This window comes from Onychomys torridus, chromosome 18 (genome assembly GCF_903995425.1).
Source record: "Onychomys torridus chromosome 18, mOncTor1.1, whole genome shotgun sequence".
NCBI classification, from domain to species: Eukaryota; Metazoa; Chordata; class Mammalia; order Rodentia; family Cricetidae; genus Onychomys; species Onychomys torridus.
In genome coordinates this window covers 20,658,857-20,675,813 of record NC_050460.1, presented here as the reverse complement: position 1 = coordinate 20,675,813, position 16,957 = coordinate 20,658,857, and the positions used below count along the sequence as shown (strand labels likewise).

The window sequence follows — 16,957 nt, the reverse complement described above, 5'->3', positions numbered from 1 at the left end:
AGGATGATTTATTCTGCCTCCTGGTTTTGGAGGATCTGGGCACAGGTGTGGCCCTACAGGTGTGGGCACAGGTGTGGGCAGTGTGGTGAGAGTTGGAGTCACAGCGGTTCTTCCCTTCTTGGTGATCAGGGGGTTTAGAGAGGAATGGGGTGCCACTTATAACCTTCTTTTTCCTACTAGGTCTCTCCTCTTGAAGGTTCTACAGCCTCCCATTGGCTGACTTAACTATCAATACATGAGTTTGGGAGGGACATTTCGTACTGAAACTAAAACACACTCTTATAACTTTACTAAGGCTATTTAAATTGAACGTGTTTGTTATATGAGTCAAAGTTTTCGGCAAATATGTATTTGTCAGTTGACATTTTAAATAAGGTAGACCACATATAAAAACATCATTGTCTATGTATAGGAAACAATAAATTGTAAACAATTTTGTTGTGAACCAACTTGATCCTGTAGTGCCATGAAAGTCAGCATGGAAGTATTTCGCTTGGAAAGGATTCAGTGGTTTTTAAAATTTTGTAAATAATTGTATTGATCAGATTCCACCCCCAAATTTTTCCCATTGTAAAAAATCCATATTGAGGAGAGTGTAAACAAGTTTATTAAACTAATGAGGCCAAGAGAGAATGGGCGACTATAAGGCTTATTAAACTAAAGGGGGCATGATTTGATGTCCTCCTGACTTTCAGTTTGGATGAGCTCCTGGTTTCAAACATGGCTCCAGCTAGCGTTTATGGACTGGTGGTGCTCTGGACAATCCTGCACTTCTTCTATTTTAAATATGTATGGCATTGTTCTTACAGTATTTATTGCACTTCAGGCTTATGGTTCAGAATTTTTAACTCTTATTACATTTAAATTACCATGAAAATTTGATACTGAAAAATATTTTATTCTTCACTGATGAAAAGAATGTGTGACTGATTCACTGAATATCTTGATATTTATTGCCAGTCATATACTGGCATTTAATATTCTGATATTAGTTTATTTCCATTAAAGAGATTATAAAATAGCCAATGCTGAAATATTAAAATCTCAGCTAGAATGTAACAAAATTCATTTTAATGTGAACACTGAGGCAAAAATTAGCTACAGCTTCATTATTTATACAGATATTTGCACATCCATTGATTTTATCTTTGCAATTGAAGTATTTGGAATATAAGAAATCTATAGTGGCAAATCTGTCTATATTTATCAATTTTCTTATAGTTAAAGCATCTGCTGCACTGCTCTGAGCGCAGCAAAGGATAACAACTTGCAAATGGAACATGCTTCATATGTCAAGTGAATAAAACAGAAAATGGGGATTAAAAGTTATAGCGAGTCTAGGGAAAAGCCTATTAACATTTTGTAAATGAAATCTGTCCTTTTAAAAAGCTTTTTCACAAATAGCATTTATAGTAATGTTAAATGTAATAAGGCCCTTGGGAGCCCGCAGGAATAGGAAAATAGAAGATGGAACTATGCCTTCCCAAATGATATTCAGCAAAGTCAATTGCCACTCTAACTAGCATAGTCATTAATGAGCAGTGCACCATTCTCCGTTCACCTTCTCAGTGTTGACACTTCACTTTTGTGAGCTATAAAGTAAAAGTGTCTGATGCCTAATGTTTACACATAGCAATCATTTGTTTTCAAGCATTATCAATGTTACTTTTCCCAGAAAAAAACAGACATTTGTATTATGTATCACTGTTGTCATTCAGAATTAAAATCCTTTTTTTAAAAAAGATTTATTTATTTATTATGTACACAGAAGAGGGAGGGCACCAGATCTCATTACAGATGGTTGTGAGACACCATGTGGTTGCTGGGAATTGAACTCAGGACCTCTGGAAGAGCAGCCAGTGCTCTTAACCTCTGAGCCATCTCTCCAGCCCCAGAATTAAATTCTTACATATAAAAATTTTGGATTCTAGAAGATATATGTGAAGTTAATAATTTTATTGAAAATAATTATTGAGATTTAAATAAAGACAGTAGCATGCATCAATGTATATACACAAGTACATACACACACACTCCCTCTCGAGTGTTCTTTGGATGATAATTTAGACCTGCTGGACCTTTCCATGGTGGATGGCACCCATGGATGTAAGGATGAGTAGGAAGATTAGACCGTAAATGCATTGTACTTCTGTCATATGTTTCAACTTTGCAAGTCTGAAAATTTACTGTTTTTCCAAGTAAAATATACTTATGTGGTCCTTTCTGTTAAGGGGGAAATATGGTCTGAATCGTACTGGTTTGCAATCTAATCTTGGATAAAGCAAGCAAACAAACAAACAAACAAGCAAAAGTCAATCCTGTGTGTAGGAAGCTACTGCTTCTGCCTATGAATGCTGTGAGGCAAATCATCTGAGTTATTTGTAGTTCCTGAAGTAGATGTATGTGAAAATTCTCATGGGAATTTGGGCCTGTGTGTTTTACTTCTTTTGCCAGATTCTTATGTGATAACACACCAAGCTTACAAATGATAAAATTTGATATATGCTTATGAATAAAAATTGATTGCAAGCCATATCATTTGTAAATCATAGTGGGAAACATGGTGGAAATGTTCAGTGCTTTTTGCCGTCGATAAGCAAGAGAAACAATAAAATTAAATCCCAGCATGCACCAGAATTTTCATGATTACCAAAGTTGATAAAGCACTGAAAATGATTTTCCAAAGCTGTAGAAATTGCAGTCTGTGAACTCATGACTTTCACAAGTGTCACTTTTCAATTGTTGTTCTCCCCCAACTTTGGTCTGTTTGGAAGCAATTTCTGATAGGTTGCCTGGCTGAAGCTCTTGGTGAATATTGTGCTGGAAAATCTTGACATGTTAACTAGGCAAGGAGATGGATGCTCTGCCAATAGCTAAAAGCAAGATGAAAATTGTTCTCTAGTTAAGTTACTTCCTCGGGTTATATTCTTAATTTCTCACTATGAGCCAGGGTCCGCCTCACATTTTTCATGTAGTTTATTTTTACAACATCTATTTGATATTATTCCAAAAATAGCTTAGACTAAATCTCCTATTTTGGAAGCAAGGATCAGCAATTTTTTTTTCAGTGAAGAGACAGGTAGTAAATATTTCATACATGGAAACCTAATTATTTTTGTCACATATATTCAATTATACTATCATATTTTGAAATTAGCCACAGAAAATACATATATATATATATATATATATATATATATATATATACACATACATATGTAAGTAAAATATATAAATAGATATGCCCCTATCCTGATAAAATGTAATTTAAAAATAGCTAGTAGGCCAGAATGACCTTCTTTGTGGGAAGCAGAATAAAGGACTTTTTAAAATTTCCAGCTCCTTCTCTCCTAGAGCCTGCAAATGTGTTGTATTGCATGTTAAATGGAACTTTTGTGTGATTGTATACTCAAAAATATGTATTAGATATGTGTATGCATGGCACATGTATGTTCAAAGTGTTTGAAGGTAGAGACAATGAGACTGGGGAATTGTCCCAGAGCTTCTGAATAGATAGAGTTTCACTGAATGAGCTGTTGAATGTAAAGAACTTTCCCCAGATGGGGTCAGTCAAAAACAATGTAAGAAGGCCTCAACTTGCCACTGCTAGCATTGAAGGTAACAGAAGCAGCTGGAGTCTGGATGTGGTCTCAGAATCTGATAGTAACCCTTGGTTGCTAATTAGCAAGTGGGACCTCAGTCTTACAACTGAAAGGAACTGTTAATGGACTCATCTATATTCTTTAGAAAAGAATGTGGGGCTGCCAACACTTAGATTTCAACCATGTTATATCCTTAAGCAGAAACCTGTCCAGGTTAGGTTTTGTTAACTGGACACAATTCAAGTTATTTGGTAAGGAGAACCTCATTTGAGAAAATGTTGTCATCAAATTACCTTAAGACATGTTTGTGGGGCATTTTCTTGATAATGATGGATGTGATATGGCCCAGTTCAACATGACTAGTGTAGCATAAATCTTAAAGAGTTCTTATTAATAAAAATCAAACCTGGAGGCAGGTATTGGGGTGAATGCTGGAAGATCAGAGACAAGGAGAACAAGCCACAGCCACCTCACCAGTTCCTCAGCTGATCATGTTTCCTCAGACTGGAAGCTTGTGTCCTCATCCCAATGGATCTCAGCTGAACTGTGCTGCTCAAAAGCCTAAAGGCTTAACCAGCTAAATGCTTCTAGTTTCTGATCCTTATGCCTTATATACCTTTTTGCTTTCTGCCATCACTCCCTGGGATTAAAGGCTCACTTTCTGGGGTTAAAGGCATGAGTCACCATGCCTGGCTGTTTCCAATGTGTCCTTGAACTCACAGATCCATGCGGATTTCTGTCTCTGGAATGCTAGGATTAAAGGCGTGTGCTAGCACTGCCTATCCTCTATGTTTAATATTGTGGCTGTTCCGTTCTCTGACCCCAGATAAGTTTATTAGCGTGCACAATACTTCTGGGAACACAATACCACCACAGACTAGTCTACCCCTGGGTAGGTGGTCCTGGAATTGTATGAGAAAGCAAGGTGACCAAGCCATGATAAAGTCAGTGAACAATGTTCCTCCATGACCTATGCTTCGGGTCTTGTCTCTAGATCTCTCCCCTCAGTTCCTTCTCTGACTTCTCCTCTAACCCCAAGTTGCTTTTAATCATGGTATTTATCACAATAATAGTAACCAGACTCAAACAAAACCCAACTGAACACACTCCAGACTTTTGACCTGTGGAAACTGTGATACCCTAAACCTATGTTACTCTAAGCTTCTGTATTTTTGGTAATGTGTTACCACAGCAGTAGGGAGCTAATAGAGCCTGCATTGGAGCTCCTCAAAATAGTTATAAGATGAAGGTAATCTATATTATGCATTGAGACGATCATTTAGAATCAACTGGACTTAAGTACACTACACTTTCCGGTAAGAATCACCTGCCTAATAGAGTACATCTTACCTAGATGATTGTGTTAGCACTGTACAAACATGACCTAAGGAGTCGTCAGCCAGGGAGAATGGTCAGTGTCAGATGGTGGTGGGATAATAGAGACAATTGATGGATGTCATGAGACAGCATCACCTAGACAGCATGAGATGACATGCACAAAATGCTAGAAGAAGACAGCCTGAAATCTGTAGACACTATGTTCCTGAAGCAACTTAGCTAAACTCCTCTGTGGGCAGTGGATAGACTGCAGCTGTGCAAATCACCTCTGCCCATTCCTATCTCTGCTCCAAACTCATGTAATCCTTCTTAGGACACATTCTTGAATATAAACAGAAATAAACCTAGCCTATATGGACTCCACTTAAATATCTTTTTATTAAAGTTACTTGCTATTTTAAGTGATAGGAAATACTTGGGCTGTTCAATGCTAGAAGACACTTTACTGCTCAACTAAACAAAGAAATATATAAATACAGCCTGCTGGGTCTGTTCAGTGTTCATAATGAATAACCTATTAGGAGTCTGATTTCTGGAGAAGAATAATTCTTCCTTGCTCAACAGTTGTTAATTGCTTGTAGTTCTTCATCTAGAGGTGGGGACCTGTGAGATTTCCCCTGTTACATTAGGATGGAATTCTTTAGTTGCTTAGGCAGCCATGTTGGTGAGATTTCTGGGTGTAGCTTCCCTGTTATAGCTAGAACACACAAACTTACAGCCGATGTCCTGGTCCTCTGGCTCCTACAGTCTTTTCTTCCCTTCTTCAGAGATGGTCCATGAGCCTTAGGCACAGGAGTTATGATGTAAGTTTATCTACTGTGGTAAAAAAAGAAGCAGCTTTGATGAGGGGTGAGACCTGCATTTCTCTGTGACTATAAGGATAAGTATTTAGATTGAATTTAGGAATGATACTGGTTTAACAAAGTAATGGTAATATGTTTTCCTCTTGAGTTCTTTGACCTCCCCAGCCACAGGTAGCTGGATGGTTTTATGGTACCAGGCATAATTCCTCCTGGTGAAGCTAAACTTAGCCCCATCTAGCCCTATGTGTGAGATTTGTATATGTGTGTGTATATACGTATGTGTGTGTGTGTGTGTGTGTGTGTGTGTGTGTGTGTGTGTGTGTAATTTGTTTCTTGTTGTTCTGCACTGAAGATTGAACATAGGTTCTTATACCTAAGTATGTTCTCTACTGTGTTATTTTTATTTAAGGACTTCTTTTAAATTTAGAAAACGAAGAAAAGATTATCCAGTGTCAGTTAAGAACTCAGTGTTCACCACACCAGAAAATGTGACAGAAAGAATCATTCTGGAACATCTGACTCAGAGGACTGGAAATGTTAAAGTAGTTAAGATGAAGTCACTGTCCTCCATTATGTCCCTCCTTTGTGGCTTTGGCTATTTATGTCCACATCTGTTTACTTACATTGTTTCCACTGGCAAAGGCTGTTTTGATTCAAGAGGGCTGTGAAAGGTGTGAGAGTTGAGACATTTCTGATAGGCAATTCCTGTGACATGTACAACTTAAGTCTGTAAACCTTTAGAAGTCTGGATGAAAAAAGACCAGCCAGCTTGTTCTTGGGGAACACAGACTTCTATTTGCTGGTTCTTAGTCTCACAGATAAAATAATAATAATAATTAAAAATTAAAATAAATAAACACATTCAAAAGGAAGTTCTAATTCAGTTTTACTAAAAATTAAAATAAATAAACACATTCAAAAGGAAGTTCTAGTTCTGTTTTACTAAAAATTAAAATAAATAAACACATTCAAAAGGAAGTTCTAGTTCAGTTTTACTAAAAATTAAAATAAATAAACACATTCAAAAGGAAGTTCTAGTTCTGTTTTACTAAAAATTAAAATAAATAAACACATTCAAAAGGAAGTTCTAGTTCAGTTTTACTGGTTTTGGAGGTCAACAGCGCAGGAAGGCTGTAAATGACAGAATCCGCCTGGAATCCGGAAGGGAAATGGACAGGAGGAAGAGAGAAAGTCAGGCATTGGAGTTATAGATAAATCTGCAAGCACATACAGGTGGTTGAGGAACGTAGTGAAGGAAAGAGCCTCATGAGTACCAGGGCACTCAGGTTCGGGCTTCAGCTAGTATCCAAACAAGGGAGCCCTAAAAAGCGAAAGGAAGAAGTGATCCTTTTCCAGGAGAACACAGAAGGCTTCCTCATGGCAGTGATGGTCTGCAAACAACTGCCCTCGGGAAGGACTCTAGAGAGTAGAAGTACACACTTCACGAGGATACCATTCCTCCTTTTTGACATGACTTCAGCCGAATCAGCTCTCTGGGAGGGTAGTCCCCTGACAGTTAATTGTACTCTTATAATTTTGTGAACTGTCTAGAATGTCATGTATCCATCAGGGCAAGGAGATGAGTCATATCTCATTCTTTGGACCAAGCTTGTACAACATAGATTTTGTTTGTTTTCCAAGACAAGGTTTTTCTGTGTAGCCCTGGCTGTCCTGTAACTCACAGTGTAGACCAGGCTGACCTCTGACTCAGAGATACAACTGTCTCTGCCTTCCCTGTGCTGGTATTAAAACTGTGCCACCACTGCCTGCTTAGATGGATTTTAAAACTTAAAGAAAATTTAAATTTGTATAATAACCAGGCTTTACCAGGATGAGAGAGCTTTCCCTTGAAACCTTTATTGGACCCAACAAGGCCCTAGTATCACCACCCTTTAAAATAGTCTTTTCAGTCTTTAGATGAGCATTTTAATGCTCTGTCTGCCTTGCCCCTGGCAGAATTCTAAGATGATACTGCCTCATTCATGAATTGGTGTGTTATCAGGGAAATGATAGGAGGGATTGTAAGATTAGGTCCTCGTAGATGGCCTACAACCTTGCCAATTTTCTGACTAGCTACCTGCCAATACTTATTTTTCTTTTTATATTTTATTTTTAATTGACAAAAAAATCATGATGTATCTTTATGGTTGCAAAGTGATGAATTGATACATGTGTAGTATATAAAATGATTAAATCGTGCTAATTACCACATCTGTCACCCCAAAAACTTTCATTCAGACAGGAAAAATAAATTTCAGTGATCTATTGCACAGAATTGAGACTACAGTAAATAGTAAGAAACTCCACACCATCAAATTGCTAGATGAGTAGATTCCAAATGTAAGATGTAACCATTTTATTTCTTTTAAAAATAATTTAAAAATTAATTAATTTGGTGGGGCACGCCATAGCACAAGTGTGGAGATCAGAGAACAAATTCTTTTTGGAGTCAATTATGTCCATCTTTACTTAGGTCCTTGGGTAGGCATGGGCACTTTATGTCACATAGCAGAGTTTTTTCATGTCATTTGCACAGTGTGGGTTTTCAGATCTTCTCCATGCTGTTCTACATGCAACTCTGTGATCTCATGCCTTACTGATATCTAAAAATTGAACCTCGGTTTTAGCTTTTACTAAAAGCTAAATACAGTGAGTCGCAGGGTACCTTCAGACACTCCAGAATGCCTCTACATCTGAGCCAGTATCTCAAACCAGTTACAGCCAGCCTTGGTGCTTGGCATGAGGGGCAGGAGTAAGGTTCCAGCTGTTCTTTTGCAAACAGATTTCTCTTTTTTGCAAGCTAATTTTGTAGGCTTTGTCTAAGGCTTTAGTGACCCCGTTCTCTGCTCTCATCTTCCCCCACAAGAGTTCGATGTACTTAACATATTCCGTTACAGGAGAAAATCCAATTGTGAGGACCACTGTAGAACCATTTCACAGTGTAAGAGGATGTCAAGGCCTCTGTATACAGAAAAGGAAAAGAGAGGATCACACAAATGAAACACGCTGAGAATGCTGACCATGTGCCCCACTGTTAAATAAGTACGCACTTTGGTTGACATTGACACAGAGAGAAATATAAAAGAAACAGTGAAGCCACTTTAGGTTAGACTGTAGAACATCTGTTGTAGTATCAGGACAGCAGGGGTTGAGACACAGCTCCACCCTGTCATCCCCATCAACTGAAGCATCCCCTACATCTTTAGGGACTTCATATGGGTAAAATAGGCTCAGTGTCACAGTCAGAAAAGAATTTCTTTTCCTGTGTAAGGGAGAGTTGAGGTTCACTGAAAATAGACAGAAAGGTGGATAAGGAAGGAGTAACGCACACACGAAAGCAGGGTGTGGGTCCTCAAAAGAAGAGTCTCAGTTTATTTTAAAAAACAAAACTTTTTAAAGACTTATTTTCCTGGTTGTGTGTGTGTGTGTGTGTGTGTGTGTGTGTGTGTGTGTGTGTGTGTGTGTGTGTGTGATGTATGTAAGTGCCCACAGCGGCCCGATGGGATGTTCTGTAATTATGGTAGATTTGAACTTCCTGATGTGAGTGCTGGGAGTCAAAGTGCTGTCTACAGGTGTAGTAATTTCTCTAACAGCTGAGTCATCTCTCCTACCCTCTAATGACATTTTTTACATGGATTTTAGGCAAGGAGTATAGGAGAAAGACTGTCAGGGAAAGAACAAGACCCGTGTGTGAGGTGTGTGAGTGTGGGCTTCTCAGTGGAGAAGAACCATTCACATGTTCTAGTGCTGGGTGTCTAAAAAGCTTTCCGGAAACTGATGGATTTCATTGTGGAATGGGTTTCTAAAGGCCTCCATGCCTACACCTTGAGTCACTGGGGTGACGGAGGAGTTTAGGATCTCCCTTTTCTGTAAAGGAAGCTTCTGGTGAAATTTCTGGTACATCTCAGTTTTACAGCTGGGAAAAAGGGAAAGGCTTTAGGCAAGGCTTAATTGTGCTGGAGTTCTTGACTCTCAGGGGCCCAGAGGCTTCAACCAGACTCCAAAGTGAGAAACTACTTCCTATTCTCAACATTCCTATATTTTCTACATTTTTCTGTCTTGTCTTATAAATAGTAAATTTGAGCCATGTGCTTTTTGACAATATTTAAAAGTGTGTAACCAAGAGTTTGAAAATTGATTTGAATTGTACTGTTTTGAACAGAGCCTACAGAGGCAAATTATTTGTTTTGATAAAAAATTTTGACAATAACAGTGTATATTTTCTAAACTTCTTCCAATGTATGCAGTTTCAATGCATTTAAGTGTCAATTATATAGACAGATTGGTAAATTAGTCTTTACCCCATCTGTCCCATGTACCTGACAACTTTCGTTAGTTAATGAATTTAAAGACAGCTTGTGTGGGTTCTTTCCCAGCTTGCTTGCATTCTGGTTGTTCCTCTCCTCACATTTTCTTCCTGCTTTCTGGAAGGCTCACCATTCCGTTACTGATTCCCATAAATTCCTCAGGACAGATCTTATAACAGAGTCACTTTGACAGAAGTATCTGCAAAGAATAACAAATATTCAATAACAAATAGCAAGTAGTTTCTTAGCAGAACCATTCAGCCAGTTTGGAGTTACTTGGTTGTTTTTAAGAGTTTGTTTACCATTGCTCGTGCTTCATACTTGCCCTCATATTCCTTCTAGACCTGGGCCCATCTAAGTATTAAGATTACCATATTTGCTGTTCTGTGTACTTCCAAGTCTTCAAATGCTTAATTATGGGTGGCAGGGCCTAAGTCTACACAGAACTGCAACTGTGCTACATGACATGTCTGGAGAAGCATCTGCCTATTGTGTGCATGTCAGGATGGTACATTTCACACCAGAAGTAATTCTCATTGGTTGGTATTAAAATTTTCCTAAGGACAGGAAATGAAGATGTAAAGGGGTGGGGAAACTAGAGGATAAAACTGAGTGTAGAAAGAGATGTGGAGGAAGACTAGACGTAGCATTCTCGTCTTGACAGCTTTATCTAAAGTTTGGGCCCTAAAAGAGAAAGCAGTATGCAATGCCTTAAGATTAGGTTGATTTGCTTTCTAATATTATTTTTCTCTTGTTTTAATCTTCAATGAATTTAAATAACTTAAAAATACCAAGCACAGATGCTGGAGAGATGGCTTAGCACTTAAAAGTACTGGTTGCTCTCCCAAAGGACATAGGTTCTAGTCCCATATCCCAAATGGTGGCTCACAATTGTTGGTAAGAACTCCAGTTCCAGAGGATCCCATGCCTGTCTCTGGCCTTTGCAGGCCTCAGACACACATGTGGTGCACAGACATACCACTCATGTATATAACATTTTTTTTAAAAAAAATCAAGCATAAAAGTGTCTTCTGTCTACAGAAAGGTTTAAATTTGGGCAACAGTTGCACGTCTTTAATCAAAGCACTTGGGAGGCAGAGCCAGGCGGATCTCTGTGAGTCTGAAGCCAGCCTGATCTATAGAGCGAAATCCAGGACTGTCCCCAAAACAACATGGAGAAACCCTGTCTTGGAAAAAAAAATGGACAAAGGTTTAACTTAACTCATAGATGTCTAAATGCAGATTCCGTACCTATACTTGGTTTTAATATCCATGAAATGTACACTTATAAGTCCTCTCATTCATTGTGATAAACCATGGAGCTGCTGTGAATAAAGTATTAGATAAATATAATAAAACTACATAATATTGTAGCTATTTAGTTTATATCAGAAAAATTACAAAATTCATGAATCCAGGAACAAACAGATAAGATCTGATAAAGAGAGGAGAAAAAAATCTAAGTGGGACACCATTTCATTCCCGAGTCATGAACATGCAGATATACTTTTCCCTTAAAAAACTGATGGGACCTATGCCTTCCAGAAAACCTGTTCTGGCTAGCACAGACTGTGTGTTGTCCTTGGGAATATCTGACTTGTGATATATGCATCTCTCTGCTTGTTATATAAACATTCAGTACAGTATGTTTCTTATTTACCTTCTATAGGACTATGGCCATATTTTTCAGGAAAGGAAATATATTTATGTTATAATATATAAAGCCTAAAACCATAGTATATGGGTTTGATTGTTTGATAACAAGATGACTTGAATGTTATTTGGGGAATAAAATTGTGGTATTATAAATATTAGAGTTATTAAAATGGGTAATAAATGAGGTTAAGTGGATTTCATAAATTTTAATGAAACTGATTTTTATTTCTAATAAAATTCAAAAGTTGACCCAGAAAATATCACTCGTCCCATAATGATCCCCTCTGAGACATTCAAGATGTTCCTTTCAGTCCTGTAATTACAGATTTGGTGCCCTAAAGACTGGTTTATCCTTGCTTGTTTCCTAGGGAACAAGTGTACATGAAAAGGAACACAGTAGCCCATATCAGCACAGTGCCTTTTAAACTGTGTTGGCCTGTTCACTATTTTTACTGATGACTTGGTGGCATGAGGATACAGTCATGTTCGTATCTTAGCCCTGTGATGATTCAAAGCTTAGAAACACTAGTGAATGTGTGGGATACCCAAGTCAGAATTTGAAGTTTCCCAATAGACCTCTGTGTATAAGAAGCAGTGTGAGTAACTACCTCTCTAGTTCAGGAAGACATTTCAAACTAGCTGATATAATTTTTAGTTTACATTATTATAAATTTGTTGTCTAAGTTGGAGAGGAAATAGTACCACTTTGCACAGATTGGACACAAGTGAATGATTTTCCTAGATGGACTTTTAAGATGTGTCTCCGGAGTGTGCATCATGAAGAATAAGAGAACATGAAACCACAGGATATATTTAATAGATAAGGAAAATCTCTTAGGAAGCATGACAGAATTTTTAGATATACAAATATTTTACAGAAAGAATTGAGTTAGTTGCAGGTGGGGGGGGCTATTTGAACAGACAAACAGAAAAATCATTTGTCAATATCAGAACTCTTCAAAACAAATTACTTGAACTAACTCAGTGTAGAAAACCCATCATATTAACCTAAAGACCATGGTGGGTAATTAATACATCTTTACCCAAATGCATAAAATCTAGCACCTCCTTTTCTTAGAGTTTCATTATATATGACCTCATTGAAATATGACCTGTTGATTAAAGTTCTGTTTGTTATACGACCCTTTGAAAATGGACTTTTAGCACAATCCTCTGTTTTCTAGGAAAAGCCAATGAGAAGATGACATGGTCGTGGTGTGTGTACATGTGTACATGTGTAATGCAGGGCATGTCACTCTAACATAAATGTTGTAAACACCTTGGTCTTCGGAGAGGATGTAATTGAGCAATTATAATCAGAGAAATGAGTGTGACATACGGTTTTCCTTTCAACAAACTTAATACTAATTATAGTTGGAATCAAGATATTGTTTTTGCTAGAATTTTACAAATGAGTCACAAAATCTATGGGAAAAATATAAATTTCTTACGGGGAGAAACCTTTTTTGGTATACTTTTAATATGCCTTTTACTGTAGGATTATAAAGCCATCCTTCATTTTGTATTTCACATAATTCAACAATTTTTATATGTATCCTCATGGTATAATTTATTCTCTGTTTATTTTCAGGGCACGCTGAATCCCTATTGTGTGTTATGGGATGACTCAAAATCGTAAGTAGCAGATGTTTTGTGATAATACATTGTGATATATTCAAAGAACATTAAATTATTTTAGCTATCTGCTAGTGAGCTGAACTATAATCCAGTGGGATGCGAGTGTTACTCTGGAGAAACTCTCCCTCTTGAGTCTGCAAGCAGCATGATGAATGGGTTTTCATGATGGTGATACCATCATTTACTTCTCCAAATAGGACTGTAAGGTGTATTGGTTACAAATAATATGGGGATTTTTTGAAAAGTTCCAATCTTTTAGAATTATAAAAACTCAAATGTTGTTTCCACGTCATGCCTTAGTAATTCAGGTTAGCGTCATATCAGAAAACAGCAATCTCTCTGGCCATTTAGGAAAAACATGCATGACCAGGAGTCTGTTATCAGAAGAATAAGAAATTTCTATGGACATTCTGAAGTGTACTGTTATTAAATGGAGTGATATTTAATATTTATTCATATATTTTATGAATTAATGCAGACAAAAGAAAGTGGTGGCATTAATTAAACATGAGTGATTCTTCCATGTTTTCTTATTGTTATTGTTATAATTAATTGCAGTGTCTGGTTAAGCTCATCATCAGTGCTTTGATAACGCTGGGATTTTGATATAGAAAGACAAAAAAAGTACATAGTTAATTCTTAGATTCGTGTGTATTCCAAACTTCTTGTTTTCCTTTGCTTTGTTTTGTTTTGTTGAATGGGGGCCCAATAAATGCCAAATGAATCCCAACAGATAATATTGCCAGATGTTTGTTCTTAAACATTTTCTCAGTGTCATTCACTCTAAGTATGATGCATCTTTAAGATTTTTATGATGTTACAGTCTCTCACTAGAGAATCTAAAGCAGAATATTTAAATTCTAGGAATCATAATTATGTTCAGCCCTATAATACTTAGTGAAATTTTTTAAATTAGTTTTTTTCATGAGGACAAAGAAGTCAATAATATTAATTGTTTGGGACATAATTTCTGATATCTTCGGGGCTATCTTATTAGAGCCCTAGTGCCATAAGAAGAAACCAAACTCTCTCTGGTGACAATATGGGCCAAATGCTCTGATACATGCCATTGGTGTTTTCATTTTGAAAATATTGTTGAGAAATTTATGGTAGTAAGATTTTCTCAAACTTTTCTATTTGGAAAATTGCTAGAAAAAATGTTGGTTGTGTATTCTAAGGAGTAACTTGGGACGTTTTGTGGCCAAGTGAAGGGTCAAAGGCTATAACAATTAGAATGTTTTCTGCTAAAGAATACAAGGTATTTTAATTTCTTTACTGTTGCTATTTGTGTATGTCTGTGAATAATAAGCAGTTTGATTTAGTTGTTTGTTTATTTGTTTTTTACTTTTTTCCTGAGTAGAATGTTCTTCTGTATTGATGCCAAAACCCTGATAATTAAAAAACAAAAAAACTCATTAGAACTGCTGAAGTGGCACCATGACAAGAAGCATCCCCAGGTTGATATCTCCTTTTAGCTTACGCTCAGAAAGCAGGTGTTAGTTTTAATTTATCAAGCTGTTGGTGTCTGAGGTCAGTGTTAACCTCAGAAATCAGTCACACACTCCATTTTCTCAGCGTCTGCTTGTGAGTTGACTGGTAGCCATCTCAAAGAACATCGGTAGCTTGACAAAATTAAGCTTGCACGTGGTCCTAGAAGAAAACTTTTGAAGAGGAAAGGTACATTTCCTTGCATCGCAAAAGAAATCATCTCAGGAGATCAGTTCTCACTTGCTTTCCTGACACATTTGTTGAAGGATCAAAGCATGTCCCACTGTGACAGAACTTATCACATCATGCCTCTTATTGGAGTGTTTTCTTGCTAAAATCCTTTCCTAGGTGAGTTTTCAACTGTGAAGGGCAAGATAATCTGAGACCTTCCTTTCACATCTAGTCAGTCTTAATTATATTTCATGTTAAGATGTACAATGATTTTTTAGTGATCCAATGATTAAATCTGAGGATAAATTTTCTAAGGTTAGTTAATAGTGAATAGATAGTTATATTTCTTTCCATATGGGAAAGAAGTGACATAAAAAAAGTTCATTGTTTGTTTGTGTGTTTGTGTTTGAGACACAGTCTCACTATGAAGCCCTGGGTGCCCCAGAACTGGTTATATAGAACAGACTGTTCTCAAACGCACATATACCCTCCTGTCTCTGCCTTCCAAACGCAGGGATTATTCAATTATGCCCAGCTTAAATGATAACTTTATGATTATGTTAATGAAGTTGAAATTATAAATTTTTTTTTTATTTTGGTTTATCAAATTTCCATCTTTTAAAAATTTTTAAATTAGTTTTAATTGCAAAACCAATACATAATTGTATGTTACTTGAATGGCTTTAACGCAAGCTTCTAAGGTAAAAAAAAAGTCCCATTGATCTCACTTTGGGTCTCCATGTCTTCTCATCAACAAGGTCACCCACACTGTCCATAATTTCTGATATCCATTTTTGTATTTGCATGAATAGATAGATATAAAAACTATCTTGTTTGTTTCGAGACAGGGTTTCTCTGTGTAGCTTTGGAGCCTGTCCTGGATCTCGCTCTGTAGCCCAGGCTGGCCTCGAGCTCACAGATATCCGCCTGCCTCTGCCTCCCAAGTGCTGCGGTTAAGGGCATGAGCTACCACCGCTCAGCAAAACTATCTCTATATAAGTATTACATTGTATGTAATACTTGAGAGCTTCAATTTTAAATTTAACTGTCTTGGAAGTGTTTGTATTACATTGAATCCCTCATACTGGCTACATAGTATAAACATCTCACACCTTACATAATAGTATCTGTAGCAGACTTTTTCTTTTTGGGCTACCAAATGGCTCTGGAATCATGACATGGAGACTTATTATTAGTTATGAATGCTTGTCCTTATTTTATCTCTTATTTTAAGCTGTTTCTCGTTATCTACATTTTGCCTTGGTCTTTTTACCTTTCTTTCTTTCTGTATGTCCTTCTGTCCTGCTTCTTGGGTCTGGCTGGCTGGCGGCTGCCTGGCCTCTGGCCCCAAGTGTGTCCCTCTCTTTCTCCCTCCTTTGCCTTTCTCCTTCCTCTCAAGCCCAGCTCTCTCCTCCTATGTATTCTTTCTCTGCTAGTCCTGCCTGTCCCTCTCCTGCCTAGCTATTGGCAACTGAGCTTTTTGTTAGACCAATCAGGAGCCTTAGGCAGGTAAGGTGAAACATATGCAACACATCTTTAAGTCATTAAACAAAGGCAGCATAAACAAATATAACGCCGGGCGGTGGTGGCGCATGCCTTTAATCCCAGCACTTGGGAGGCAGAGGCAGGCTGATCTCTGTGAGTTCGAGGCCAGCCTGGGCTACAGAGTGAGTTCCAGGAAAGGCACAAAGCTACACAGAGAAACTCTGTCTCAGAAAACAACAACAACAACAACAACAAAAAAAAAAAAAAAAAAAACAAGTGTAACACATCTTCATGTAGTTAAAGTAATATTCCATGGCTTAAACAAATGTAACACATCTTTACATAGTTAAATATTCCACAACAATTCTCTATACTGTTCTTCACTCCTATGGATTCAGAACTGTAACCTCAGCTTTTTAGGAAGCTGGAGCAAGAATATCACAACTTTAATAAGCTCCACAACATCACC

General features: G+C 37.3%; 1 protein-coding gene across 3 annotated transcripts in view; it reads left to right on the top strand.

The window, feature by feature from the left end:
* Adgrb3 (adhesion G protein-coupled receptor B3) overlaps nucleotides 1-16,957 on the top strand; it is a 725,876-nt gene that overhangs the window by 389,705 nt on the left and 319,214 nt on the right. For all 3 annotated transcript variants that reach the window (XM_036167755.1, XM_036167756.1, XM_036167754.1), the window contains exon 16: nucleotides 13,298-13,341. In XM_036167755.1, coding sequence (XP_036023648.1) covers nucleotides 13,298-13,341 — 44 coding nt within the window. The remainder of the gene's footprint in view (nucleotides 1-13,297; nucleotides 13,342-16,957) is intronic.